The sequence below is a fragment of the Coregonus lavaretus genome, assembly GCF_964263955.1.
Source record: "Coregonus lavaretus genome assembly, contig: HAP1_SCAFFOLD_171, whole genome shotgun sequence".
NCBI classification, from domain to species: domain Eukaryota; kingdom Metazoa; phylum Chordata; class Actinopteri; order Salmoniformes; family Salmonidae; genus Coregonus; species Coregonus lavaretus.
In genome coordinates, this window is record NW_028160460.1 from 718,156 (window position 1) to 737,051 (window position 18,896).

The following is an 18,896-nucleotide window of genomic DNA, read 5'->3' on the forward strand; positions in this document are numbered from 1 at the left end:
CGGCAACAAGATTTGAAAGTTTAGTCGATAATGTTGTTTGATCAGTGGTTTGGCTATTAGCTGGACAAACGTACTGTAGGCTTCGTGAAAAGGGCAATACTGTTAATATGACCGTGTGTTAGTGCTGGTTTTCAGTAATCTATGTAAATCCCAAAGCAGGAAAATTCTCAGCAACAAACTACGGATCAAATTAAGATCCTACACCTGTATGTATTGTTGTACTCGACGGAAGCAACTCTATATGTATTTAAAATGTGTCAAATAAAACTCATTCATTCATTCATCAATCAATTCATTCATTCATTCTTCAGAACTTGGCGTACATTATAACTACCTGCCCTCTTGGGTCTCCAAGCCCGGTCCAGATTCAACCAACTCCTAGCCTGGGCCCTTAGCCTGCCCCCTACAGCCTGGCCCCTTTACAACCAACCCCTAGCCTGGCCTCTACAGCCTGAATACATCATGTCTATCTGGAGGAGTTGGACAGGTATAAGCAACATGGTAGTGGCTCTGCCTTGCCTTCTGATAGGTTAGGTAGAACTGGCCGCCATATTGCTGATACCTGCCCAAGCCTTCCAGATCTACTCCAGTCCCTGGGAGTTGGGGCTAGGAGATGTCTGGGCTAAGGGATTGTTTCTAGAAACTGTCCTCGTGCTTCGTCCCAAATGGCAGCCTGTTTCCTACATAGTGCACTACTTTTGACCAGGGCCCTGTTCTAAAGTAGTGCACTATATGGGGAATGGAGTGACATTTGGGACGCTGACCCCATGTTTGTCAGAACTGTAGACAATGCAGGGAAGCAAGAACCACCCCTTCATTCTGCCAGATGCACAGGATATTCCTTCCTTTGTTTGTGAGAGAACTTCCGTACTCAGACCACTGGTTCAACGCAGGCAGGGGACCTGAAAGAGCTGTTTGTGGTGATATTTAACAATATATTGGCGAAGAGGGACAGAACCATGGCTGAAGGTATAACTAAATATTTGTTTTAATATCTTATATTATATAATGAAATACCATATACGTTTACTGTTTGAGAAGGATGTTGCAGACTGAACTGTTCATTAAACCTGGAACACGTGTAAACCTGGAACACGTGTAGCTATCACAATGATTCTGTAGTTAAAATTAAGCTAATACAAAATTGTTTTACATTGAACTGAAGTATACTTGTTATGTTATCCTACCAGCTATACCACTCAGAGAGACGGAGCTGAAACTGCTGCCTGAGTCTGATGGGTGTGGTTCAACAAATTATGACGGTATGTACTCTGTTTGGACTGTGATGTTAAGGTCTCTCATGGTTGGATCAAATCATGATGGTATGTACTCTGTTTGGACTGAGACGTTATGGTCTCTCATGGTTGGATCAAATCATGATGGTATGTACTCTGTTTGGACTGAGACGTTATGGTCTCTCATGGTTGAGTCAAATCATGATGGTATGTACTCTGTTTGGACTGAGACGTTATGGTCTCATGGTTGAGTCAAATCATGATGGTATGTACTCTGTTTGGACTGAGACGTTATGGTCTCTCATGGTTGAGTCAAATCATGATGGTATGTACTCTGTTTGGACTGAGACGTTATGGTCTCATGGTTGAGTCAAATCATGATGGTATGTACTCTGTTTGGACTGAGACGTTATGGTCTCTCATGGTTGAGTCAAATCATGATGGTATGTACTCTGTTTGGACTGAGACGTTATGGTCTCTCATGGTTGAGTCAAATCATGATGGTATGTACTCTGTTTGGACTGTGACATTATGGTCTCTCATGGTTGAGTCAAAACATGACACACCACACATTACAGCTGGGCAACTTATAATACTAACTTACTAGTAACTTTGAGCAGGATGGTTACGGTTCAAATAATCGTTGAATGAATCATTGAATTAATCTTTGAATGAATAATTGAATGAATCACTGAATGAATTGAAATAATAAATAACATACATTAGCTCTATTTCACAGTGTGATAGTTGAATTACTTTTAATGTTTTGTTGTTGTTATAATCACTGGGAGCTACCTTGACTTTATCTGTGTGGTTTTTACAGGGTCAGGTGTGACCACTGACCTGAGGATTGTGTTGCTGGGGAAGACTGGAGCAGGGAAGAGCGCAACAGGAAACACCATCCTGGGGAAGAATGTATTTAAAGTCGACTCTTCCCCTGCGTCAGTGACCGGACAGTGTGAGAGGCAGAGTGGAGAGGTCAACGGGACAAAGGTGCATGTGGTTGACACACCAGGCCTCTTCGACACAGCCAGGTCGGGCGAAGAAGTGAAAGAGAAAATAGAGGAGTGCGTTAACATGTCCGTCCCGGGCCCCCACGCGTTCCTGCTGGTGATCAGGCTGGGGGTGAGGTTCACAGAGGAGGAGAGGAACGCCGTGAGGTGGATCCAGGAGAACTTTGGCGAGGACGCCTCCATGTACACCATCTTGCTGTTCACCTGTAAAGATCAGCTGAAGGGGAAACAGGTGGCAGATTCTCTGAAGATGTGCAAAGAGCTACGGAGACTCTCCATCACTTTAGGTGGCGGGTATCACTCGTTCAACAACGACGCGAAAGACGACCCGACCCAGGTCGCACAGCTGCTGGACAAGATCAAAGAGATGGTGGAGCTGAACGGAGGAGAGCACTACACCAACGAGATGTACCAGAAGGCTCAGAGGAAGATCAGAGAGGCGGAGGAGCGGAGGAGGGAGGAGGAGAAGAGCAGGAAGGAGGAGGAGGAGAGAAAATTAAAAGAAGAGGTGAAGGTGGAGATAGAAAAGGAAAAGGAGGAAGAGAGAAGGGGAAAGGGGGATAAAAAGAGGAATCTCCACATCTCATTAGCAGTAACAGCTGTGTGTGTAGTAGTAGGGGTGATCATAGCAACAGCTGCTGATACTACGGTAGCCCTGGCTCTAGCTCCGCTGTTACTGCTGCTGGGAGCAGCCAGTGGAATAACGGCTGTCTGCCTGAAGAGAGGAAGGTGTGGAGCTAAAACACCGGTCTCCGTTGCCGTGTAACAATCACATCTACCTCATTAAGGCTGTGTTTACACAGGCAACCCCATTCTGATCTTTTGCCACTAATTGGTCTTTTGATCAATCCGATCTCTTGTCAATAATTGGGCAAAATATCAAAATTTGTCTGCCTGTGTAAAGATTAGAATTTGGCTGCCTGTGTAAAGATCAGAATTTGGCTGCCTGTGTAAAGATCAGAATTTGGCTGCCTGTGTAAACGCAGCCGAACAAGACCAAACAACAGGAACATGGATTGAATGATTGATTGATTGATAGATAGATGGTTTTATTGATTGATTGATTGGCCTTTTTCACACTTTGTTACCTTATACGTGGGAACTTTGATAAAAACATTGTTGTAAACCTATCCCTTAATTATTTTTCTGGCTGTCCAGTGATCTATTTATTGAATCATATGTTAAGTGAAAACATTGATGAACTTAATAAAGAGAAGTAAATGGTCTGACTGTTTTTATTAAATTTTTCTGAAATGTTTTATAACATGTTTCCTCCCTGTAAATACATCCTAGTATTATGTCAGAGTGACTTTCTTTCTGTTCTCTTGGAATAAGGTGCCTACATCCTGAATTATAATAGCCTACCAGTAAGCCACGGTCCACCCAAGGCAAGCTATGCCAAGACCCACACAGAAACAAACATCCACTTGCTGTCCTGACTGAATCAGAAAAATAAGTTATTATTATTGAGGTGATGATGATTTGATTCATCATCATGCCATAAAGACAAAGAACAACATATATAGAATGCATGACTAAAAATACAGTACCTTTCATTACCAAAGCCATGTTCACTGCACATGTTGCTGAACAATTCAACCCTTTTGTTAGTGTCATTGATATGGAAATTCACTTGTATTCAATTCATAAGCATTGACTGTAATACCGCTAGGGTCCTGTGGTGAAACAACTGCTGTGCAAGGTATTGGGCAACAGCTTTACTCCGGGGCCTGTATTCACAAAGGCTGTAATGTTACAAAATGTGGAAAAAGTCAAGTTGTCTGAATACTTTCCGAATGCACTGTATAAAGCCTGCTGTGAGTAGAGCAGGAGGAATGAATTGATACCACAACATATACAGTGACTTCGGAAAGTATTCAGACCCCTTGACTTTTCCCACATTTTGTTGTGTTACAATCTTATTCTAAAATTGATTAAATTGTTTTTCCCCATCATCAATCTACACACAATACCCTATTATGACAAAGCAAAAACATGTTTTTAGAATTTTTTGCTAATTTATTAAAAAGGTAAATATCAGATTTACATCAGAATTCACACCCTTTACTCAGTACTTTGTTGAAGCACCTTTGGCAGCGATTACAGCATCGAGTCTTCTTGAGTATGACGCCACAAGCTTGGCACACCTGTATTTGGTGAGTTTCTTCCATTCTTCTCTGCAGATCCTCTCAAGCTCTGTCAGGTTGGATGGGGAGAGTTGCTGCACAGCTATTTTCAGGTCTCTCCAGAGATGTTCGATCGGGTTCAAGTCCCGGCTCTGGCTGGGCCACTCAAGGACATTCAGAGACTTGTCCCAAAGCCACTCCTGCGTTGTCTTGGCTGTGTGCTTAAGGTCGTTGTCCAGTTGGAAGGTGAACCTTCGCCCCCGGTCAAGGATCTCTCTGTACTTTGCTCCGTTCATCTTTACCTCAATCCTGAATAGCCTCCCAGTCCCTGCTGCTGAAAAACATCCCAACAGCATGATGCTACCACCACAATGCTTCACCGTAGGGATGGTGCCAGGTTTCCTCCAGACGTGACGTTTGGCATTCAGGCCAAAGAGTTCAATCTTGGTTTCATCAGACCAGAAATACTGTCACGTAACTACAGCTGTGAGAGGGTATTGATGTACTGTCACGTAACTACAGCTGTGAGAGGGTATTGATGTACTGTCACGTAACTACAGCTGTGAGAGGGTATTGAAGTACTGTCACGTAACTACAGCTGTGAGAGGGTATTGATGTACTGTCACGTAACTACAGCTGTGAGAGGGTATTGAAGTACTGTCACGTAACTACAGCTGTGAGAGGGTATTGATGTACTGTCACGTAACTACAGCTGTGAGAGGGTATTGATGTACTGTCACGTAACTACAGCTGTGAGAGGGTATTGATGTACTGTCACGTAACTACAGCTGTGAGAGGGTATTGATGTACTGTCACGTAACTACAGCTGTGAGAGGGTATTGATGTACTGTCACGTAACTACAGCTGTGAGAGGGTATTGATGTACTGTCTGTTGGAATGCTTATGTGGAGTGTACCAACTGAGATTTTAATATTTGACAAAAAGATCCTGTAAACCCCATTGGTGCTCACAGCTATATTTCTGGTACATTTTCTCATACCTCTCCCTCCAGAACTTAATCAAGTACCAGGCAATATTTTAGTTCTGGATTTTCAAGATTAGTAACACTATAAATGCAATTGCAAATGATGAATACAGTGTTTTATAAGCCCATGTGGGCTGGGCATTCTGAAGACGCGTAATAATACAATCAATAACATCAAATCAAATCTACCTGAAGTTTGTGTGTGAGATTAGTTCAAACACAAAGGCTGTCTGTGATGTTCCTGCGTCATCATTCCTTAATCACAGACAGTATTCAGAGCTGGTAACTTGTGGAATAGACACCGGCTGGAATGCGGTATTAACCAATCAGCATTCAGGATTAGACCCACCCCGTTGTATAAAAGGGCATAGCTGTCCTGAACCTCTAGTACATCTGTAGTTCTCTGAGTCTCAATAAATACAAGAGGGGAAAACTCAATAGAATGATGGATGATTTGATTTCTTTTTATGTCAGCAGGTAGACAGTGAATTACATCTTACATGTAAAAACCAACAAAACAAGTCTGATGTTGACAAACAAACATAAGGAGACAAGCACAAGTAGCCATGAAATCAGGAAATCAACCAGAAGGTGGGAATCATACTTTAATAACATTGGTGGACAGTGGGACACTAATGAACAGAAAAACATGAATTTAGGTGTGAGATGGTGCTGGTGACTTAAGCTCAAGGGAGGGTTAGGATGTATTTAACATTAGCTGAGCCATATACAGTCATAGAAACAGACAGCATATGTTATTATCCAGAGTGAATTACCTACCTACAGATAGTAAAGTCTACAATCAACGACCCAGTAAAGTAATAATCAGCATGTTTTTATATTTATTGAAAAATAGGGATTTAATATGAAAGGAAAGTTGAAGATTGGTTTGATTATGACATGTTATGACAATAAAAGTCTGGTTAATTTGTATATAAAGATTAAACTACACACAGTTCCGCTCGGTGGGTTAGAACATGGTGCTGGCCACAACAAGGTTAAAGGTTTAAAACCCGCTGGAACCAATTTCTCCTGTTACGCTTCCTCCTCTCCTCTTCCATCTTCCTCCTCTCCTCTTCCATCTTACTCCTCTCCTCTTCCATCTTCCTCCTCTCCTCTTCCGTCTTCCTCCTCTCCTCCTGTCTCTCCTCTTCCGTCTTCCTCCTCTCCTCCTGTCTCTCCTCTTCTATCTTCCTCAACTCCTCCTCTCTCTTAATTTCCTCCTCTCTCCTCACCTCCTCTTCCCGTTTCCTGATTGCCTCCTCTTGTTTCTTCATTTCTTCCTCTTGTTTCTTCCTTTCTTCCTCTCTCTTCCTCTCCTCCTCCTCTTCGATCTTTCTCTGGACCTCCTGGTACATCTCGTTGGTGTAGTGTTGTCCTCCATTCCTCTTCACCATCTCCTCTATCTTCTTCAGCAGCTCTGGTACTTGGTCAGGGTTGGTGTTACTGTCACTGTCATTGATGACAGAGTGATATCCACCTCCACATTTGCTGATGAGATCCTGGAGGTTAACACTTTCTCCTACAAACTGCTCAACAGATTTTTTTCTCAGCTGGTCTCCTCCGGTGAACAGCACCATGGTGTACTTTGACGCCTCTTCTCCAAAGTTCTCCTGGATCCACTTCACAGTGTTCCTCTCCTCCTCTGTGAACCTCACCCCCAGTCTGATCACCAGCAGGAAGGCGTGAGGTCCTGGGACTGACATATAGAAGCATCTTTCTAGTTCACATTTCATTTTCTCTATAGTGACTGTTGTGTCAAAGAGTCCTGGCGTGTCAATCACATCGATCTTCCTTCCATCCACCTCTCCACTCTGTTTCTCACACTGAGCAGTCACAGACACGGGGGAGGAGTCTTCTTTAAACCCCTCCCTGCCCAGGATGGTGTTTCCTGTTGCGCTCTTCCCTGCTCCAGTCTTCCCCACCAGAACTATTCTCAGATCAGCTAGACCAGTTTCTGTTAATAACAAAAAGAACATAGAGGCACCATTATATGCTAAATAAATGATCAAGTAAATTATTAAAATAATGTAATTTACAGTACATAGTAATGTTGATGATTATTATAACAACAAAAATGTACTTACTCTGTCTCTCTCTCTCCTCCTCCTCCTGTCTCTCTCTCTCCTCCTCCTGTCTCTCTCTCTCCTCCTGTCTCTCTCTCTCCTCCTGTCTCTCTCTCTCCTCCTCCTGTCTCTCTCTCTCCTCCTCCTACAGAAATGGTATGAGAGACAGAGAGAGAGAGAGAGAATCTGACCACTGTGACTGACCCAAACTTAAGGAAAGCTTTGACTATGTACAGACTCAGTGAGCATAGCCTTGCTATTGAGAAAGGCCGCCGTAGGCAGACCTGGCTCTCAAGAGAAGACAGGCTATGTGCACACTGCCCACAAAATGAGGTGGAAACTGAGCTGCACTTCCTAACCTCCTGCCAAATGTATGACCATATTAGAGACACATATTTCCCTCAGATTACAGCGATCCACAAAGAATTCGAAAACAAACCCAATTTTGATAAACTCCCTTATCTACTGGGTGAAAAACCACAGTGTGCCATCACAGCTGCAAGATTTGTGACCTGTTGCCACAAGAAAAGGGCAACCAGTGAAGAACAAACACCATTGTAAATACAACCCATATTTATGTTTATTTATTTTCCCATTTGTACTTTAACTATTTGCACATTGTTACAACACTGTATATATACATAATATGACATTTGAAATGTCTTTATTCTTTTGAAACTTCTGAGTGTAATGTTTACTGTTAATATTTATTGTTTATTTCACTTTTGTTTACTATCTACTTCACTTGCTTTGGCAATGTTAACACACGTTTCCCATGCCAATAAAGCCCTTAAATTGAATTGAATTGAATTGAGAGAGAGAGAGAGAGAGAGAGAGAGAGAGAGGAAATGTGGAGCTAAAATGAGATGTGTTTCAGTTACGTTGCTATAAGTGAATGTTACACATATAGAGGCTTTGAATCAGAGTGTCTTGTACAGTACCAGTTTAAGGAGCACTTGATGGACAACTTCGTTTATTGATTGCTTGTGCCTCTCATATGTTCTCTCTGTCACAGTGAGGCAATCTGAATAATAAGGAAAAAGAGTTAAACCACCAAATAGTCCCTTGTGACAGACTGCTGACATAAATGTCCAATCAATAGTTGGTCCTGGGTTCCCAATATGAACGACCAAACAACATACCAAGGTACACAAACAGGTTCAATCATCTGATGAATGACACCTGTTACACATAAAGTGACAGGGCGAAGTATAAAACAACCTTCCTGTAGTCTCACCCAGGAAATGGGGTCTCTCAGAGGGCTGTTGGTCCCAGCACTTTACCATGAGGTCAACCATCTCCCCCAGCCCACCAGCCTGGTCCCTGTCCACTGCCTCCAGAGGAGGCCTGTCGCCCATGGGGACCCGTAACCTCACCATACTGGACTGGAGATCTACAGGAGAGACAAAGGGTGAGGAATTTGGGAGGGAGTGAGAAGGTGAGTGACATAAAGACAACAGGAAATCGAAATAATAGTGAGTAGTGACGGGTGAGATGGATGACAGAGACGGAGAGGAAGATGTTTGTGTTAACGTGTGCATTAATGTGTGTGTGTGTCAATGTGTGTGTGTGTGTATGTGTTAATGTGTGTGTGTGTGTGTGTGTGTGTGTGTGTGTGTGTGTGTTAATGTGTGTGTGTGTATGTGTTAATGTGTGTGTGTGTGTGTGTGTGTGTGTGTGTGTGTGTGTGTGTGTGTGTGTGTGTGTGCTTAACAGTGACATTGAATTTCCACTTACAAGGGTTATCTGCATAATAGGGCTCCTTTCCAGTGAAGATGGACCACAGCAGTATGCCATAGCTGAGAGAGAGGAAATACAGAGAGTAATCAAATGTCCACGGTACTTTCTGACTGCTGTCTCTCAGTGTTGTACCTGTAGATATCAGTGGCTCGAGTTGGTTCATATGATGATCCAAAAGCCTCAGGGGGCATGTAGCTAAGAGTGCCTCCTTCCTCCCCAGGCTCCTCTCTGGATGTCTTCAAAACACTATGGGAGACTTCGGCAAGGCCAAAATCTGTAAGCTAGAGAGAGAGAGGGAAAGAGACAGCGAGAGAGACAGCAGAAGAGAGAGAGAGAGAGAGAGAGAGAGAGAGAGAGAGAGAGAGAGAGAGAGAGAGAGAGACATTTGCACATCCTTGCAACACTGTATATAGACATAATATGACATTTGAAATGCCTTTATTCTTTTGGAACTTTTGTGAGTCTAATGTTTACTGTAACATTTTTATTATCTATTTCACTTGCTTTGGCAATTTACATTTGAGTCATCTAGCAGACGCTCTTATCCAGAGCGACTTACAGTTAGTGAGTGCATACATGTTTTCATACTGGCCCCCTGTGGGAAACAAACCCACAACCCTGGCGTTGCAAGCGCCATGCTCTACCAACTGAGCTACAGGGGACTATGTAAACATATATTTTGCATGCCAATAAAGCCCCTTAAATTGAATTGAAAGACAGTGAGAGTGATAGAGACAGCGAGAAAGAGAGAGAGAGAAAAAAAGAAAGAGAGAGAGAGAGAGAGAGAGAGAGAGAGAGAGAGAGAGAGAGAGAGAGAGAGAGAGAGAGAGAGAGAGAGAGAGAGAGAGAGAGAGAGAGAGAGAGAGAGAGAGAGAGAGAGAGAGAGAGAGAGAGAGAGAGAGATGGGCTTCACATAGACTAAACAGAAATAGTCATGTCATTCACATAGAATGACAGTTGAGTAAATATTTACACTGCCAGTGGGTAGTGATGACTGCATATAGTTCAGATTGATCTCACCACTAGTAGAGACTCAGGATCTTGGGACTTGCCTTTGCATTAAGGTTGTCATCCAGCAGCACGTTATTGGGCTTCAGGTCGCGATGCAGAAGTGGCTGAGGGAGGTTGTGGAGGAAGTTGATTCCCAGAGCGATCTGGTGGGCCAGGCGGAAGGACAGGGGCCAGGGTGGGGGGCCAGAGAGGGTTGCCTGGAGGGTCGCCAGTGAGCCTATCTTCATTAACTCCATCACAATACCCAGCTGGGTGGAGGGGCCTCTACCTGGAGATGGAGGGCACCCCTGGTACACCCCCAGAATCCTCAGCACATGGGGGCTCCCTCCCTTCTGCATATTTTTTACCTCCTTAAGCAGGGAAGTGCTAGAACTGGAATGAGGTGTGTGTGTGTGTGTGTGCGGGGGGGCGGGGGGGGGGGGGGGGGGGGATAAAGACAGACCAACAAGTTATTGCTCACATACTGAAAGATTACAGCTATCCATCAGACTCATTTTCTGGAATGTTCGGGTCAACAGAACTTTGACCTTTGACCTCTAGGTTACATATTAGAATTACCTGTATAAATTGCTTTAAAACTTTGTTTGACAAGTGGTACTGAAAGGTCATGAAATTACCTTTCAATTTATATATAAGATAACCATCTTTGAAAGCACCAGCTCCAACTACTGTTTAAAAACCACCCATATTGTGCCATTGACATCAGAATGTTGGAAGCTTAGCCATAGAATTCCATGAAGAGGGGAAGCTATGTTTTTGGATTGTAACTTTGTTGATAGAGGTACCAAATTTCACACACACCGCTAGAACAGGGTTTTAAAAATATTTTTAGATACAGGGCCATCACAGGATTTACCAATACAGGGCCATCACAGGATAGCCCGACCGAAGCCTTATTCCAATATGGCCGCCAAACAACTCAATGGGGTCTTATTGGATTAATTTAGCATGACCTTACCTGAATGAAGTATAATTGTAGTATGCCCAATAATATCTTAAAATGTTCATAGTGATGTAGAATACACAACCACATGGCCCAAATGTATAAAGATGTTACATTAATCACAGAATTGTGTTAACAAGGTGCCCTAAAAGCTCTATGAATTGCTGACTTCTGAATATTTTATCTTCAAACATTTAAAATGGATATGTACAAGTGAATAGTCATGGATGTGAGCTTATTCAAATGATATACAATGTTTCCTATTAACTGTTTTCATAAAAGGTTATGGAAAAGAGCAGAAGCGCTGAACTATCCGTTCAGACCCCAGTCCTACCTACCTACAGGTTTTGGAAAATGTGCTACTTTAATATTGTGCCAGTCGGTTTCCTCATGTAGAAAGCCTGCAATTCCATGTCAAATAAAAAAATAAAAATAGTAACTACTACGGTAATGTCTGCAAAAACACCAGTAAATACTACAGTATACTACAATCTGCAAAAACACTACATTAATTACTATGGTATATACTACATGTTTCTTTTACTACCGTGTTTACACTCTTAAAAAAAAAGATGCTATCTAGAACCTTAAATGGTTCTTCGGCTGTCCCCATAGGTGAACCCTTTGAAGAACCCTTTTTGGTTCCAGGTAGAACACTTTTGGGTTCCATTTAGAACCCTTTCTACAGAAACAGTCAATACTACTGTAGTATAATACTACTGTATTGACTGTAGTATTCAATGTAGACTTTTTTTTCTGCAAAAACACTACAGTGAATACTATAGTACATTTTAGTAATTTAGCAGACACTCTTATCCAGAGTGACTTACATTTTCATACTGGTCCACTGCGGGAATCAAACTCACAACCCTACCAACTGAGCTGCATGGGACCAGTACACCGTATTATATTTTCATGTGGTTGATCCAATAAGACCCCATTCAGTTGTTTGGCGGCCATATTGGAAAAAGGCTTCTGTGGGTAAATACGTGAATCCTGGGATGAAGGCCAGGTGGACTCAAAGAATACTAAAATGGAACTTCTTTAGGACGGCAATCCTTTATTTAGTAGCTCCTCGTTAGCAGTTACACTGTACTGTTAGCAGTTACACTGTGAAACCGAGTGTTTAGGATCTGAACACAACTAAACTCTTTTCTGTAACACTTTTTAAACGTGTCAAGGCATTAATGAAAACGCGTCACAGTGTTTAGATTGTAAACACCAGAACATGTTCATTCGCTCTAACACTTTTCAAACGCATGAACACATTTATTCAGCACAAAGCATTTAGGTTTTAAACACTGGGGATGTTGTTTTAACACTGTATGGTGTAAAGCCGTCTTTGCATATATCCCTGCATGCCTTTCGACTGAATGTGAGAGATACCCACCCATGACTGTGTTTGTTAGTGACAGAGACAAGATTGTTGCATTCAATAACATTTATTGCTGAAGCCTTCACCAAGTGACTGCCTAAGTGAATGTGTTTCAATTAAAAGTAAACCCTTTATGACCACACATTTCACGTCACAAGGCCTTTAGTTATGGTCTAGTTATCCTCAGGATTTAGTTATGGTCTAGTTATCCTCAGCCTTTAGTTATGGTCTAGTTATCCTCAGCATTTAGTTATGGTCTAGTTATCCTCAGCCTTTAGTTATGGTCTAGTTATCCTCAGCCTTTAGTTATGGTCTAGTTATCCTCAGCCTTTAGTTATGGTCTAGTTATCCTCAGGATTTAGTTATGGTCTAGTTATCCTCAGCCTTTAGTTATGGCCTAGTTATCCTCAGGCTTTAGTTATGGCCTAGTTATCCTCAGCCTTTAGTTATGGCCTAGTTATCCTCAGCCTTTAGTTATGGCCTAGTTATCCTCAGCCTTTAGTTATGGTCTAGTTATCCTCAGCCTTTAGTTATGGTCTAGTTATCCTCAGCCTTTAGTTATGGCCTAGTTATCCTCAGGCTTTAGTTATGGTCTAGTTATCCTCAGCATTTAGTTATGGCCTAGTTATCCTCAGGATTTAGTTATGGTCTAGTTATCCTCAGCCTTTAGTTATGGTCTAGTTATCCTCAGCCTTTAGTTATGGTCTAGTTATCCTCAGTCTTTAGTTATGGCCTAGTTATCCTCAGGCTTTAGTTATGGTCTAGTTATCCTCAGCATTTAGTTATGGTCTAGTTATCCTCAGCCTTTAGTTATGGTCTAGTTATCCTCGACATCGTTGGCTGAAAATCCTGTCTCATGGGACACATCATACCTGCAAGTCACAGTATGCTGGTTTGTGGTGATTAGTAATTCCTATCAGAATCCAGCCAGAGGGAGGATATCCAGCTATTTCAATATTTTATGACCCACAACCTGCCCTCAGAATGACTGCTATGGTGAAGGACTAGACAAACAAGACAACCTACACCATCTAAACTGGAACAACCTTCTCAGTAACGGGAGCAATAAATTCAACCCTTTACAGATTGGATTAGTTTCGAAAAATGTAAGTTTTTCTGTGGACAGGTGTCTTTTATACAGGTAACAAGCTGAGATTAGGAGCACTCCCTTTAAGAGTGTGCTCCTAATCTCAGCTCGTTACCTGTATAAAAGACACCTGGGAGAGAGAAATCTTTCTGATTGAGAGGGGGTCAAATACTTATTTCCCTCATTAAAATACAAATCAATTTCTAACATTTTTGACATGCGTTTTTCTGGATTTTTTGTTGTTGTTATTCTGTCTCTCACTGTTCAAATAAACCTACCATTAAAATTATAGACTGATCATTTCTTTGTCAGTGGGCAAACGTACAAAATCAGCAGGGGATCAAATACTTTTTTCCCTCACTGTAGGTGTTCTCCTGGTTGGAAACTGATGGGAAAAACCTGACTATCATGTTTAATCTTACATTCTAAACGCCTGTGTTTAAGATGAGAACTCTTTTTGGCAAATCTAAATGCCTAATGTTTAAATTTAAACACTTACGTTTAGGTTATAAATGTGTCACATGTTTCATGGTTTTGCAGTGTATACAAAAGGGCATTCGTTTGTCAGTGCTTCGTCAATACATTGTCAGCTTGTTCTTCATGACGACATTAGTTTGTCAATGCTTTGACAATTGTGTTATTTTTTTTGGACACATAATTAACCCCTTATTTTTGGGGGCACAAAACTACCTCCATACTTCAATTTATTTGTATGGGTTACCTTCAGACGACACCCGTGACACTTGTGGTCATAATAGTTTTATAGGCCAAACCGTTCGGACGCTGGAGACGTTTTCGTGAGAAGACCGATTTTCGTAACGTCTCATGGTCTGACAAACACCGCTGTAGCTCGCCCAACTTCCACCGAAGATGCGGAAAGCCGACAGTGAATGCGTTGGATTGAGACAGATATCTCTAGCTTAAACTGACAGATTTTGATGGGGATTTGTGTATTATGTTAGTTAGATTGACACACGTCAATACAAACTCTATTTTCATAAGCCGTCTGCATAATTTATGAACAGGCCGCGGCTCGGGTGGCTGAGGTCCTACATGATCTTCAAATCTAATATCCAAAACATTTTTCCGGCTGTAGGTAATAATGCAAGAAATGTTCTGAGCAAATAATGTAAGAAATAACATAATTTCCCAGTGTGCCTTGACTTTTCGAGTGAATTATAGAGTTACCACCCATGACTGTGTTTTGTTAGACATGAATGTTGAATTCGTTCAATTTCAGTCCTGTGGTCTTCACCAAGTGAATTACTAGGTGAACGTTAAACTCTTTATGAGAATACATTACATATATCATAAGGCCTTATTCTGAGGCCTAGTTTTACCCTAATACAGTGGCCTGAAACTCATGGTTTACAGGCCACATCACTTTGCAAGTCACATTATGCTGGCATGCAAAGTGATGTGTAATTCCTATTGGAATACAGACAGAGATAAGATATCCAACAGCTGGAATTTCTACTCACCCGCAACCTGCATTCAGAATGACAACCAGGGTTAGGAACATTGATAAAGGAGACTACCTAAACCATTTAAACTGGAACAACCATTTCATTAACGGGTGCAATAAATCTAACTAACTGATCAGATTAAGGAAAAATGTAAGGTATTTATCTTTGTGTAGCATAAGATTAATCAATCAATCAATAAAGATTCAAAAACACAGATATTAAAAACTATTCTTAAAAATAAACCTGCAGTAGAGCATGCTGGGAAATATGATAATGACTATGGTACAAATGTGCCTTTTTAGAGTACCACCCCAGTGACAAAGCCGTTACTTCCTTTAAAGTGGCAAAAATGTGTCATTGTACCTTATGGTGGGAACAAAGATGTACCTCTATTCAATACATTGTCTATTTGTAGCTTTTCTGAAGGTACAGATCAGTACCATCGAGAATTTAGGGCACACAAAATACATTTGTACCCTGAGAAACTGAAATGTACCTTCACCGTACATTGAGAGTGACATTACCTTCAAAATGTTGTATACTGGATATTTAAGATTTTATACTAGATTATCCGCACATGTACCCTAAAAGGGTACCATGTGAGTACCACGTGAGATCATATGTGTACCTCTGAAGGTACAATGTGTGTATTTTGATATTTTTGTACCCCAGGGAAAAATACTGTACCCTAACCAAACACTTATTTCTAAGAGTGTAGGTTCACCCCTCCCTCATATTCTAGAATGACCCTTCAGCCCTGTATCTACAAATCTTTTAAAAACTTTGTTCTAGCTGTGTGTGAAATTTGGTGCCTCTATCACCAAAGTCACAATCCAAAAACATAGCTGCCCCACTACATGGAATTCCATGGCTACGCTTCCAACATTCTAATGTCACATGGCACAATTTGGGCAATTTTTAAATAGTTGTAGCTGGTATTTTCAAAGTTGGTTATATTATATATCATTTGAAAGGTAATTTCATTAACTTTTTAGAACCACTTGTCAAACAAAGTTTAAAATGTATCAGGGTTATCTTTTTAAAGCAGGTAATTCTGATATGTACCCTAGAGGTCAAAGGTAACATTTCTGTTGACCGGAACATTCCCGAAAATGTGTCTGACGGATAGCTGTGAATCTTAGCTTTCCAATGACGAGGGTATACGTGAGCAATAACTTCTTGTATACTGCCATTGTTTGTCATAGGGGTAAAATCCCTTCGGGTAAAATCTATGTGATGGAGGGATGAAAGATAAGAGTGATATCACAGAGAAAGCTCCATTGCTGCACTGCTGTCCCAACTTTTCAAACTCTAGGGAAATAGACCTTAAAAAAAAATCACTATGAGACATCACCACGCCACATGAGCCGGTCTGACCCCCCCCCCCCCCCCGGCTCATGAACTAGAGCAGGGGTGCCAAACTCATTCTATGGAGGGCCTAGTTTCTTCTTCTTTCAATTAAGACCTAGACAATCAGGTGAGGGGAGTTCCTTACTAAATAGTGACCTTAATTCATCAATCAAGTACAAGGGAGGAGCGAAAACCCGCAGACACTCGGCCCTCCGTGGAATGAGTTTGACACGTGGACTAGAGCCTTAACGTTGCATTCTGAAACCTTTACTCCCCTTAGTGGTACATTGACGTAAACACATTTGACCTAAGAGCAACCACAACAACACAAATATTTAACAAAGACTGTAGGGGCAGCACTTTAAACCAGATAAAAGTTACAGATTGCACCTTTAATCAAAATGGTGGACATAATTAAAAACGTATATATTGTAATGCAGTTCATTTAGTTTTCCTTTCATATTGGCCAGAGCCTAATAGAGATTTTGAATGCACTGGAGCAAACAGAATCAACATGCATACTCTCAAGTATTGTCTTATGCACGGCTGTGGGATGGTCATATTTACCCATCATCATAATGCAGCAACTTGATGGCCACATCAAACCTCCACTTTGTATGCCTGGCCTTGTGGATCTGTCCAAAGCCCCCTCCACCAATCACTTCCCAGTCCTGCAGACTGTCATTACCAATCAACTCCAGTGTCGGGCTGCTGGGTAGCGGCAGCTCCATCTTTCATTAAAAAAAACACTTATGTTAAATACTTTCCCTCAGACTTATCAAAACTGCATGAAGACATTTACAGTCAAGATATGTAGTTTACACAAAAGGTAGATAATAGACTAACGCAACTCAGTTATTTGGCCAAATTAGTTTATATGCACAAAGCAATTAAACTCTTTGTTGGGATTTGTATGTCAATAACCTGTGAAATTAACAAACCCTTTTACTACAGAAGTAGCATGTCACAAAGATGTTGTTCCCCTGCTCAGTGGTTGCATGCATCAACCAACGGTTTTATGTGTTTTAGATTACACAAGGGGGGGAGGTCTGAATGAATATACATTTAGAAAATGAAAAAAAATGAGTTGTTTAAGACCGGCAAACTGTGGAAAGAGAGACATTAGTGGGAGTTGTAGTTCATGTTTGTAGTTCTAATTAAACGGATGTATTTTTCTGCTTCGCGCTTCTTCTTGGCAGTCAAATACACAGTTTCGAAACCCAGAGGCGCAATATCAGTTGACTTCCGGGAACGCTTGCGAAACAAAACAAACAGACCAGGCCGGGGTTTGTGGTTTGAGAAGTCAATTAGAGAAGTGAAAGATTCTTCCGTAGTTATTCATTTTCTTGAAATCTAAAGGCACAACCTAGATTCGAGCCAATGTTTTAAGTAGTTGAACATGTTATTAATCCAACTTCTGAAAGTGACAAACTGAAACGTTTTCATTTTCGTAAAAAAAACTTGATATCGAAGGAGTGCCGTTGATTTGACGCCCTGCACATGCGCAGCTCGCGTTAGACTCGATGACGTCATCATTTCCTGCCTCGCTCCATACTGTACTGTCTTTGTCAAATACGTTGAAACCCGGCATATGGTAAGTAAATTCACCCGGAAATACTTATACGTTTGAAAATTTATCTTAATATGATCGCGTTTTCATGTCTTTGACGATGCAAACTGTTAGACTCATTCTTAGCGTACAAAACAAAGATAAGTTACATTTCAGGATCTGACATTTTCTTTGACGTGAATAATGTGAATGTTACTCGATAGAAAATGTTATTAGCAATCATTATGAAACATAACCACCTACCTGCATTGGTGTGATTTATTGAAACTGTTTGCCAATCGTGTGCAATTCGATGTAGGCTTCTTGGTTCAGTGTAGCGAAGCATGAATTACTCACTGATAGTTTATTGAAAATGAGTCTGGCTGCCCTGTGTCCGGGAGTAGTGGGGATTTCCACTCTTATGCATTTACTATTACGTCATTTCTGGTTAAATATCATTTATGCAGGATTTACTGATTCTGTTACACATTAAGACAACAACAATAACAACATTGTTGAGATTTGTAGTGACCTGATATTAGCCTATAAATGTTGTCGCTGGATCTGGCTTCGAGCCCCAGTTGGGGCTCACTATTTTTGTGTACACGAATTATTCTTTGATCGTGTATATTTGGTTGATCTAGACATGTGCAGTGCTTAATTTGAGCCGGATCCGTACATCTACACGAGAAAGAAAATCACTGTTTGCAATATACAAATTATAATAAAAGCTATCAGAGTTCATTCGAGTTGTCTCCTGATTACCTCATTATCCTGCAAAAAAAAAACGTAATTGTAAAACGTAGACTTTCAGCCCGATATTCTTAGAATTCGTGTTGGACCGGCCCGGGTTTATGTTTTGCGCAACATTATAGACTATGTTTGAGACCAACGCGTGACGGTTCCTGCGGGCGGTGAGAGAGAGAAGCGCGCCTGTATCTTAGAACTAG

The 18,896-nt window shown here is 41.3% G+C and overlaps 2 protein-coding genes across 2 annotated transcripts; one reads left to right on the top strand and one right to left on the bottom strand.

The window, feature by feature from the left end:
* Positions 1-910: 910 nt before the first annotated feature.
* Positions 911-3,388, top strand: LOC311121789 (GTPase IMAP family member 7-like). Its single transcript, XM_084196239.1, has 3 exons — positions 911-969; positions 1,191-1,262; positions 2,059-3,388. Exons 1-3 carry the CDS (start codon positions 960-962, stop codon positions 3,012-3,014), a joined length of 1,038 nt encoding a protein of 345 aa, XP_084052365.1. The 5' UTR covers positions 911-959; the 3' UTR covers positions 3,015-3,388.
* A 2,419-nt stretch (positions 3,389-5,807) lies between these two features.
* Positions 5,808-18,624, bottom strand: LOC311121785 (uncharacterized protein). The gene is made up of 9 exons (XM_084196235.1): positions 18,211-18,624; positions 16,965-17,128; positions 10,218-10,548; positions 9,298-9,446; positions 9,163-9,224; positions 8,663-8,818; positions 8,367-8,449; positions 7,447-7,570; positions 5,808-7,316 (listed from the first exon to the last, which is right to left on the bottom strand). The coding sequence occupies exons 1-9, from the start codon at positions 18,214-18,216 to the stop codon at positions 6,358-6,360; spliced, it is 2,034 nt and encodes a 677-aa protein (XP_084052361.1). The 5' UTR covers positions 18,217-18,624; the 3' UTR covers positions 5,808-6,357.
* Positions 18,625-18,896: the final 272 nt, after the last annotated feature.